Genomic DNA, 12,169 nt, shown 5'->3' with positions numbered 1-12,169 from the left:
ATGAATCAACAGTGTACATTTATAAACTACATAAATAAATAGTGTTTTGATTCCTAACACAGGAGAGAGACAAACAAATACTAATCCCATGACCAACAGAGTCCTGACATAGTGTTAAGTGGAGAAAGAGTGACACCATAGCAACACGGCAGGCTTTAAGCCATCCAGTAGATAGGTCAGTGAAGGGATTGCTTAAATCTCCCTGTCAAACTGGTGCTTTTTCATATCCGAGAAAGTTTTCTGATCTTTAGATCACACCTTTCATATTATCACATTCCCATCTATTAGGATGTGGAGATATTTCAATTATAGTTCAATACTGGTGTAAGGTCCTATACTTTATTCCACACCAGACCTTCCTATCATAGACACACAGAATGTAAATATGGACAAAACAGGAATATTGACAAATGTGTAGAAGAAATCTTCAGTTAATTTATAATTCTAAAATTGCCTGGAATGGTATCCCAAGTTGAATTCTCTTCCTACCAGGTTACCAGCCAAACCTTGAGTTATAGAGAAATCTCCAAACAATACAATGCATTTCATTTGTCGTCCTACTATTTAACATCAGGTTCAGTGCCTTTGGATCCCCTCCTTTCTCAGTCTTTCCCCTCAGTGGCTGTTGGTTAAATATCCACGTCTAAGGTAATTTGGGCTCCATTCAACCTGATGGATGGAGCTGCACAGCTTTGCCTACTAAAATTTAGAAAATATCGCAGTTTGGGGCAGAACCCACTGATCAAATTTCCACTTAACGAAGGGGAAATGGTCATTAACATGGAGTTAAAGAAACCCAGGTTCTTTCAAGCAAGCAAATATATTTGTTTTGGATGCAAGCAACAGTTACAAGGCTGCAGAAGAATTATAATGAGGAAATGACATAAAACTTAACATGGACCATATCTCAGGCTGCTATTTAACTGAGTTCTACTAACTAACAGATGAAACAAAAAGACAAAAATGTTCAAAACAAAACAGTTTTATGGACTTTCTTTATATATACATCTGCCTATCATACTTTTCACAATAACACCTTCAAAATATGTTAAAAAATCAAGATAAATTCACGAGACCCAGACCACCTTCATAGGTAATCCTATTTTGGTATTCTCTCCATAGCAGCTCACCAAACAGGCTTTAGAGCAGTCATGCCTGGTAAAATCAGACCCTCCGTATAATGGAATAACGGGAAAGACCATTAACTTAATAGCCCATCTTCATAACTTTAAAAGCTTTTGTTCTGCCAGACCCTAGGTATTCCTACTTCTCCATATAACACATCTCCATTAATGACAGTTTTATTTATAAAATGCTCCATATATACAAATGCAGGATAATGATCACAAAAAGATGTGACTTAAAATGTTATCATTTTTTATCTGCCAGGTTGTGTGCAAAACATTCTGACCAACCTGCAAATGGTCATACCTGCACATACGGTTACTAAACAAGTAATTATTAGAGGCTACTGAAAGCATGTTTGGCTTTAACACCCGATGGACGAATGTCTGTAAGCTGGAGTTCTTTCAGATATAAATAAAAAAGACTTATTCATAAAATTTTTATGTTCCATTTCACTTAGAGAAAGAGACACAAGTAGCCATCCATCATGCATTTAGTAATCGAGAGATAAATGCAAAAATTCCGTTATCCAATGGTACAACATGTATCCTGGGTATGGCAACCATTAAAATTGCTGCAGGTATTCAGTGAACAATTACCTTACCACCCCAACATTCCTTTTCCACTTTGAGTTACAAAACCCATCATTGGGCTGAAAGAAGTGCCTAATAGCAGGGCTTAGCTGTAAAATTTACCAGTGGAAGGCTTGTTACCAAACATAGATAAATACTTGTATCATAATACACTTTCAAATTAAGAATAATACACATATTCAATTGTTTTTCTAATGGGACAACATACCTGTCCTGTGATTATAGTTTTTCCCTCGGTTGACATATTTCCATTTTTTGTGCATGGCGGCACATTAAACAATAATTGCTGTATGTGACTTAGAGCCACAAATTAGTGATTTGGATCGCCAAATAAATGACTGGCACTGCAATTTTACAGTCCAATTATATAAATACAAACTGTGAACAATTTAAGGTTTTGGTCAGCTTTCGTCCAGGTCTTATGCTGTTTACATACAATAACTTCATTACATAATGCCAGCAGCTTGGACAAAACTACCTGGATTGCATAACACATCATATTAACATGGGTGAAAGTTATAAAAACTGAAAATTCAGAAAACATAGCTTGCTATTTCTTATTGCATTTAAACCACATGAAAACACAGTATCATGAAGACACAGTATCATGAAATCTTTTCTGCATGTAAATATTCTGCAAAGGCACTTCTCTTTCCCAATTTAGTCCTTTTACAAATTATAAAATTCAATAAGTACCTGATGATATACCCTGGTGAAATGTCAGAGACTATGGCTCTCTCTACTAGGTAGGTTCTCTCAATGTCTGGGCAGACATTTAGCCCTGAATCAATTATTCAATTAGAAAAAGTATAAAACACTGAACTTTAAAGCAGGGATAGGCCAAGCAATAATTAGTCAAAAAGAATTTTTTTTCTTTTTTGGAAAAAAATTGGATATTGTGTAAAAGAATCCCAGACAGAATTCATTTGACTATTACTCCTCTAGAACACAAAAACGAAAAGAAACTTCCCTAAATAATACAGCTTAGTGCTGAGAGTGCCCTATGTAGCTGGCAGACAGGGCGTAGCAGAGGGCTATTAACTCAATGAGCTGGTCATTACAACCTAGGATACCAGAAGAACATCCTCTCACTTGGGGCATCTTAAAAATATGAAAAATTGATCTTCGCTTCTACATCAAAATTTTGATCTGCAGTAGTCCACTAACAGGAAGATGCAACAGCTTTTCGTGTCCCTTATAAAATACTATTTCAGATAAGTGAACATCATCTGATTTACTGTTGGTCAAAACAAGTCAAGTTGGACAACTTTCAGCTTGAAAATTCTTTTGTGAAACTGGCCTTGGTCTACCACCTTCATTTCCAGCTCCTAATAACTGCCTCATCATCCTGAGGCTGAACAATATAGCACAATGACACATAATCCACTGCAGCCACTCAACAAATCCTGAAAACTACAGCATAATCCACATTCTGCCCGCTGGGGGTTTAACATACACAGCCCCTCCCATGGTTAACACACCACACTGGATAACTCATAGTGAGCCACTCAGCAAATCCCAAATTACAGAAAAAAATTACAGTTACAGTGGGTGGTATAAACTGGCCTTGTGGATGGCAGGAGTTGCTATTGTATTCAGGGCTCACCTCGGTCCACAGCGGGCTGCCCTTTCTGGGTACATCGCCCTTTCATTTCCAGCTGACAGCATTTGGACAGAGGAACACGGTGGGTGGAAGAGGGTGACTGAGTGCAAGGCACTCTGACAGCCACAAGGAGCAGAAAGATGCCCAACACTCAGCAACGGACTGCTTCCATAAGCTCCTAGTTTTCTTATGTCATGCATATAGCTGGCTAGCTGAGCAACACTTTGACCCTCACCCCACCCCTAACTAACACTACAGCAATATGAAAATAATACAATTTTTCATTACATGAAACAGTTGGTCAATATCTATTAACCCAAAATGATTACTGCTGACTGCTACAACTACCTACATAATCATATATCTAGGGAGGGTAAAAATAATCTACTATATTCAGGTATGCTACACCCTAGCAGGTCTTTGAGATCACATACACCCCTTCCCTGGGGCTAAGAAATTAACACTCTGGCATGTATGCTGACTACACTCCTTATACTACAGTATCAGTTTTCTTCCATCAACAGTAATTAAGTTAACTTAATGCATGCATGCACTCCACAGGCTAAATATACTGCCAAGGAGTAAGCAAAAAAAATTTGGCTCTCTTTGTTGGTAATCAAATTAAAATACATTTCAAGTTTCCTGTATAACTGATCTCATCAGTCTGTAGATAAGTGATCACATCAGAAGATTTTTATCTGGAAAATTGCACTGAAATCTTTAAGTCTGTTGACATCATCCCAAAAATTAAATCCAATTCAAACCACTCTGAAAACTAGATTTGAAGGAAAGGCAATGCATTAAAAAACTCCATTTTCTCCCTCTTGCACATTTCTGGAGTTAGCTACAGGTAAGTACTTTGAAAGACATCATACCACCATTCTGATCCCTAACTATATCCTCCTTTTTCTTTGACTTCAATTTATTATGATGTTTCAAACAAATCATTTCAATTTCCTACCTTCAAGACAACCATCTGAAAATCAAGCATAAAATTCTCTCACAAGAACTATACATAGATTTTTCTTATAAAACATTTTTTCAATCTTTTTCTTAACATAGAATCAAGGACTCACCTGTAATGTAAGTTAGCCTGAGTTCTGATGGAGTACCTCCTGTTTCTGTAGACACCACTGAAGCCTCTGGGTCTAGTGAGAGAGAGAGAGAAAAACATGAGCTGTTTATCTGTGTTGCAGATAAAGAGTACAAAATGTTAGGAAAAATAATACATGTTTTATTAAACTATATTATTATATACCACATGTCAAGATAAAGTGTCATACTTGCATTCAACACACCTCAAGTAAAGTTAAAGTTTTTTTTTCATTCTTAAAAAAAAAAGTGCAAAACCAATGGTTGGAATACCTCAATGTCCCCTCCCATAGACAGCCATAAGAAGTGATGCTGTTCCAGGCAGTAAATAGTTTAATACTTTAATATATATAGAATACTACCAAACAATTTATCTATTAACTTCCTTATAATGGCACAATGGCTTTCAACATAAACACAAGCATTGATTAGCAATAATGTGCATTTCATAATTAAGCAGTTCCTAATGAGTAAAATCCCCAATCAGACAGGACTGACAAATTAATCGGTGCTTTATTCAAAATGAGCTTGAGCTATCTTGCACAGGCTTTAAACAGGCTGGTAAGAGAACCCCAAAGTATACAATCCACTACTATTTCTGCCAGCATTACTGAAAGGTTCCTGTTCCATATGGTCCTTGTAACATATCTAAACAATGTATAAAAATGTAACCATTTACTGGCACACCAAGTTCTTCCTAACTGCACACTGACGCAGAGGTATTTCACAGCAAACAGAATGGCAATGAAACATTTCCCACAGAAAATTCTTCTGGTTGATGTTATATCAACTTTGATCAATTCTCTATACTGGCATATCCAGAGTTACCAAGTATGTAATGACATTTTTTTACACACAATGTCACAGGAAAATACAGTAGACTAAATCTTCACTGCTAGTGTCAAATTTTGTGTTTGCATACCTTCTAGTGGCTTTACCCGTTCTTGAAGTGCTTCTGTGTACGATGGAGGAGGGCAGTCTGGATAAAAAGTAAAAGAAACCATATAGTTTTTATTCTTTTTTTATGTAGAATTACACAATGCCTTTAATAAATTTCAGTCAGGTAGTCGCACTTGGAAGAGAATGTTCAGAATGTTTTAAATCTCACATAGCACAGAGAGGGAGAGTTTTAAAAAATTCACAAATTTTACTCTTTTTGAATGAGTGACTGAGTGTTTTTCAAGGTGAACTAAAAAAACAAAAGTCCCTAGATATTTTGAACTGTTGCAAATTTATCCCTTGCAGCAGTGGCTGAAATAAAAACTAGAGAAATAAAAAAAATGCTAAATAGCTATTAAGGATAAGGCAAAAAACATTTTATCATAGTTGTGATTGGGATCTCATAATTTTCTTATTTTAAGTACTTTTCCAAAATGACAAAAAAAAGTATTATTTTCATTCATTTCAATATTAACAAATCAAGAAAAAAATGTTAGATATATTTAGGATTTTGCCTGTTACAAAGCCCACTTCTTAATACCATGTTCAGGATAGATAAACATCCCTCATACATAACTAGGGTAAAAATCCTGTCCAAGTGGATATTTTATAATGAACTGCCTGCTTGCCAATGCCCCTTATTTGCTCTGGCCTAATCCCAGATTGATTTTGATTAGAGAAATAAAACCTTTCAATGACGACAGAAGATAATTGCCCTTGATGGCCTCAGTCCAATAAATAGACTGTACACGGCCTCGGCGCCACCACTAATTGTAGCGCTTTGAATAAGAAAAGGCCACAGTATTTGCATCCACTTACGCCGGCCAGTCTAGGCCAATTTACTCACGGCCCATCGGCACCGACGTTCCGTTACCAGAATGTGAGGAACTGTGTTACGTTTTACCCTTAAATATTTGGAAAAGCGTAGGTCAGATTTTAATAACACACGACCAGAAGGTCAACCAAAAGCAGATGGCCTCGCGTTCAGTTAAATATAAAGCGATCACGCTGGTACAGCTTTTACATGCACGCTGACCGATTTGGATGAAGATAACACTTCCCAAACTCCGCGTGCTAAAAACTGCTTTCCATTACGCTTTGCTACTATTGATCGAAATCCCATGCTTGGTAAAGCGCGATTTCCCTGCGTTGCATAGTAAATAGTGAAAGAAATTTATGAATGGGACTCGGGCTCGCATGGCGTTCAAAAGAAATCAACATGGCCGCCCCCTAATGAACGCAGACGCCTCGACTAAAATTCCCTACCTGGTGCATAGAGCCGACTCCAGTGGTACGGATTGCAACAGACTTGCGTCTGATCCCCCGCGGTGCAGCACGGCAATTTCTTTAACTGTTGGCTCGGATCGAGATCCGGCCACCGCCATACCTGACAACATAAGAAGTGAGGGGGGGCGGTGAGGCGCCCCGACCGAATATCCTCCTTTGGGAGTAGCACACACGGCGTCTTGTCCGCCCCCTTCGTTTCTACGGCCTGTGAAAGGACCTCTAACTGGCCTTCTTTAAGTCGTTTTAACATTGAATTCAATACACTTTTCAGATCTATATCCTGACTACTTTGAGACGGACACGAGGCTTCATGTTCTGTTACCCGTTGTTTCCACAGACGCTTCAGGAGCGATGTTCGCTTTGAGCGAAACATGCAGTGCTTGACATCACAAATGATGAAGTTGATTCTGGCGCATTATATTCCTCCTTCTCGTTTCTGCCGTATACTCCTCTTTCGTTGTGATCCTTAATATATTGCCGCTATTTTCAGACTCAAGATTACCACTGGTGCCAGTGATCTGCCCAACCTAGTGCTTACACTCCACGCGAGATCTGCACCCTTTCCTGTTTAAATCCGACACCGATTTTTACAACATACACAACCCAATGATGCCTCTGTACCTCCTTGTGCTAAGATCGTAGTAATTTCCCTCTCTAAGACGTAGAAACAGTATAAAATCATGTAAAATTCAGCACAGCTTCCCGTTCTTCTACACTTCAAAACATCACTGATATGTTTCAGTACTCCAGCTAAATGGGACATGCCAATGTGATAAATAGGGGTGTAAGGTCAGAGGTCACCGGGTCGAAGTGATTATAATCCCACAAAAATGTGAACATAAAAGTGATGCCTGATTAAAAACCAATTAAGACAGAATAAAAGTGAAGATACCCACTCATTTTTCTTCCATGTTGGAAAATAAAACAAGAAATTATGAACCTTTATAACCATTCTCCCTTACAACTCTAAATGAAGGACCACAAGCATAACCTTAATGGGCTTCATCATGATTGGCTTATCTTGATCACATGGTTTGTCTAGACTTTTTGGCGCGGCTGATGTCTAAAGTGATTGTTGCGCAAATAACCTATCGAATTACTGCAGATTTACATTTCCACGCAGAATTTTCCTAATTCTACCTAAAATCCTTCGTCGGAAAGCTTATAACGCAACAAAGCAGCCTCGGTTGAATTAAATCCACATTTTTGGTCCGAAAAGAATAAAGTTGTAAGGGATACCCCACGTATTTGTTAATGTGTATACTCCGATGCGTTTACAAAAGTTGACAGCGGATTGCTGCAGGGAAAGACTATAATTTTATCTTGGCTCGCCACGGTGACTTCTGATTGGCCACGGCAGAGCTTAGACGGAAACCAGTTTTCATTTCCTACGATCAAATTACCCGTAAATGCTGAAGCTGTTTTATGTTTATCCGTAATCAGTGGGCAATCTATATATAATTTTGTTCAAAACTAAGGCCTATAAGATAGAGTCGGGACACGATTCATCAAGTTCGTGGCTTTGTGCTAAGATAAAGCAGACGACGAAGAATCGACCGGTACATCTTTGCAAAATATTCACGAGGCGACAGTAAGACGAATGCCAGATACTAACCTCATTTATCACGCAGATCTCACCTCACATGCAAAGAACACCTATTTGTGTTTATTTTAGAATAATTTCTACGTTATTAACATAAGAAATAATTTACTCTAGCATCTGAATAATTTTATTACTCTTTTTGAAGCGAACGGTGCATGTTATTTAACAAAAAAAAAAAAAAAAGGATGAAAAAATCATGTACGCCACTGCTCAGCACCTGACTCAGGATTGAATGCTGTTGTTGTGTTCTAGCTAATTGCGATAGATGAGATTTGTCAGTAATTTTTATATAATACCTCCCGTGACATGCAGGCCTACCTGCACTTTCGGTATTCTGTCCACGAAAACGTCAGCATCAGCGAGGTTTGCAGCTTCAGTGCTCAATCCGGGAGCAACTAGAGATGAACACGAGCTTGAGTTATTGAGTCGCGTTGCCAAAATGCTTACACTGTACAAGTACAGATATTCCACGAAAAAAGGGTTCCAATTCTGCAAAAGTATCTGTCGAAGCCTATTTTAGCAATAAAAGTGTATGGAATATTGTAATTTTTAGTGTTTTACAGCGGGAGCCTATGGGTTCTACATAAAAAGAATAATTCACATTGCAGAGCCCAGAGCATCTACATGTATATGCCGCGAAAAGCACAATATATGATGTGTGTGTGTGCGTTTATCTTTTAGCATTGTTTGTCCTCAATTAATTTGCGGTCATTTTTCTTCTTTTTTCATACATGGCGATTTTTATCTAATAGTCCGTTAGTTACGGTGGCACAGTAACCCCCTAACCCCTGTAACGAATTTTAAAGGAGTACATGAGTATAAGAAAAATAATAACGCTTATGAATCAACTTCCTTTGCTTTTCTATAACTCACGATACATCTACTTTAAAAAATAGTGCTTTTTCATTATAAATACTGCGTACACGTGATGCAGAATGTTTAACACAAAAGTTGAAATGCCGCATTTTAGAGCTTTTAAAACAACACCAAATTTGCAGAAATATTTGCTTTAGAAAGTTAGAATCTCATTTCTAATGAGAAAGGATCAATTACTTTTTATAAACACTATCCGATTGTTCAGCAATTGAATCTTGCGGATAATATCTAATGAAGAATGAATGGTTACCTAATCTCCGTTATGCAAACTTCCTTAACGAAATTTATGAATTGTGATAAAAACTTACTGAAGTGCCTTCTGTGGGTTATTTCTGTGGTGTCCTTGAGCCATATCCGATACAAGAATTATTTATAACGCCCACTGTTTATAGCATTATCCCCATATTAAAATATATGATATTTGTAATTCTATCAGAACATTTCGATTGTTACCTAGTTGTGCTTTACAGTGGAAGACAAAAACATAAAATGTTTTATCAAATTATTATTATTATTATTATTTTATTTATTTATTATATTTATTTATTTTTGTATTTGACGGTTGTGTCGATCTTATCTTTTTGATTTCATCCATAATAAGGAGTTTTCAGGACGGTCTTGATAACAAAAAATGGTATTATCTGACATCCGTACAGTGTAGTACTTTACTAACAGCATAGCAGACACTTTTGCGCGGGAGCTCTAAGGACCTTCTACAGATAGCAACAATCATATACAGTAAATAATATTGTGGAATGGTGGTTTCCAATTTTACTATTTTCTACATATAATTACTATGCCTTGAAACTTTCATCAATGTTAATGTTTGCAAACACGTGTCGAACCTCAGTCTACTTAATAATTAATTGTAGGTTAAATTATTTCGCTTGCTTGGGGTAATTTTGATTTATTTTTATTGCCTACAGATGTGGACCCACATGTTTTATAGGATGGGGACAAATTTGTGACTTACAAATGCGGTATGACAGAGAAAGAAAAAAGCATCTAATGATCGTAAAGCTGCCTCTGACAAAGATGGGGAGTGTCACAGAAAAAGTTAATTTTCTGACGGTCACACTGAGCAATGAAATAAAGTCATGTTCAATATAAAAGTTTGTTTTGCCTGCGCAGTAAAATTATTCGGTAAGCGCCAAGGAAAGGGTCCAGTTCAATGGGTTGAGTGGAAGCGTAAAAAGATAGCAGAAAAGGCCGTAGGGCTTAAAGCATAGGAAGAAAGTCATCCAACAAGTACAATTATATGTTTAAACGGGCAACGACAAAAGACGAAATCTGTATTTGTTTTGAAACATTCTCAAGAAACAACAAGAACGTGTCAGCTTTTACGATGCATGTACTTTATGACATTTTGAATTCTTTAAATGGTAGGCCTACATGTAGTGTATTAATGATACATTTTACCTAACCTCCCTTATAACTGCTGTAACTCTCTAAAACTACTCCAAAATGTGGAATGCAAATTCTACAGACGCATAATCCAATATATTTGCGAATAAATAAGAAAGAGTGAAAAATTGGATGCTATACCTATGGCATGATTGAAATATAACTCAATATAAAGGTTACCCAACCTCCGTAACGAGAATAGTATACGCCTACTGTGTTTACACGTGAATGTTTCTTAAAGAGAAGTAAGGGTGTTGGTAAAAACTCTTCTGTCACTCTCTGAAAACCCCCTCTTTTGAATGTAAAAAGTTTTAAAGTTTTGCTAAGAATATAAAATCTGCATTTTTCGTTTTGTAATTGGAACCTTTTTCATGAAATGGCTGTATAATACCTTTTCCTGTTTTTTTTCTGCGTTCTTGAAATTAATTTGCATTGGTTGCCGTTTCCGAGACACTGAGCAGCTTTCAAGTCAAAGGGCAAAGATGGTAAAATTAGTAGGTAACGAATTGATAAAGTTCATTACAATATGTGCAGTCACATGTACAAAAATTATGCTATTACCCCTTAATGATATTGCTGCAAAGTATTTAAGATAAATCATTTAAGACGTCTTTATGACACTTATACTCGGTTCATACAAACGGGGACGTCGACATTACGTTTTTATATTCTAGTCATTGACACATTCCCACTACTGCTACATGCATGGGGCAGGCACGGATAAAGTGATGAAGTGCAGTTGCTACAATTCTAAGTTTTCTTTCTTGCGCTTGCCTCTTTCTTTTTAAAAGCTATTTATATGGGATTTACCGACCAAAATGAATTTCCCTCGAGATAAAACCCAATTTTCTCCTACTGACGAACCATTGCTCACCCGTACCTGCACTTTGATTTAATGTTTTATTCAACTTTTAATTGAAGTGGTTAATTTCATATGGCTGGCAAGTCATTTAGAACACCTTGTCATCCTATACATGTATATTTCAGAAGGAACGATCAACTTAATGAGGGTTTTACAGTTTTAACACATTGGAAGATCTGGATTTTGGAAAGATGAGTAGCTGTGCAGGATATAGACAAGTAAAATATGACTGTGGGAAATTTTTATATGCATACTTCTTCTTTGAGCGTCAAGCCTGGTGCCGGCGTCGACGATCATGGTTCTCCAGTTTATTCAGTTTTCAGTCGATTGGATGAGCACGTTGCTGGACAGTCGATGATTTGTTCACTGCATGAAAGCTCAGCTTTTGTATATCCTGAAAGGTGATCAAAAGGCCTTCTTTTATCCATCTTTTCACACCTTTCCTAATCCTTTAGCATTTTTAGGAAAAGTGTAAAAGACGATATTTTGTATGACTTTTATACACTCTTGCTCAAAAGGGTTGAATTTCGCCGTTTTTTTTTCATTATCGTTATTATTACCAAAATAATACCGTTTATATTGCTAAATGTGCGAAGCTGTAGGATTAGTAAAGTCAAAGAGAAACAACCAATGCAAATATAAGAAAAACTTTTTTTTGCTCATACCCCTCAAAATGAGTATTTTTTTACATAACAGTAACAAAGGAAAAAAATAAACATAAATTTGTAACTTCAGACTTCATTATTAATCTCAGTAGCGGGAATGCCCACCTCAAGCTTGGATTA

The 12,169-nt window shown here is 36.9% G+C and overlaps 1 protein-coding gene across 2 annotated transcripts in view; it reads right to left on the bottom strand.

Annotated features, from left to right (window-relative positions):
* The window catches only part of LOC106179662 (SMAD family member 6), a 34,482-nt gene extending 26,659 nt beyond the window's left edge, over positions 1-7,823 (bottom strand). The window contains exons 1-3 of one of the 2 annotated variants that reach the window (XM_087006279.1): positions 7,261-7,823; positions 5,336-5,392; positions 4,398-4,469 (exon numbers count right to left, since the gene is read on the bottom strand). In XM_087006279.1, coding sequence (XP_086862405.1) covers positions 4,398-4,469; positions 5,336-5,392; positions 7,261-7,402 — 271 coding nt within the window. In that variant the 5' untranslated portion in view covers positions 7,403-7,823. Of the gene's footprint in view, positions 1-4,397; positions 4,470-5,335; positions 5,393-6,618 lie in introns of both variants that reach the window. The other variant, XM_013563386.2, reaches the window with a different exon arrangement.
* Between the last annotated feature and the right edge of the window lie 4,346 nt (positions 7,824-12,169).

This window comes from Lingula anatina, chromosome 2 (assembly GCF_051362555.1).
Source record: "Lingula anatina isolate TDL-2025a chromosome 2, LinAna3.0, whole genome shotgun sequence".
In the NCBI taxonomy this organism is placed as follows: Eukaryota; Metazoa; Brachiopoda; class Lingulata; order Lingulida; family Lingulidae; genus Lingula; species Lingula anatina.
The sequence above is the reverse complement of the archived record's forward strand: the minus strand, read 5'-3'. Positions and strand labels throughout refer to the sequence as shown.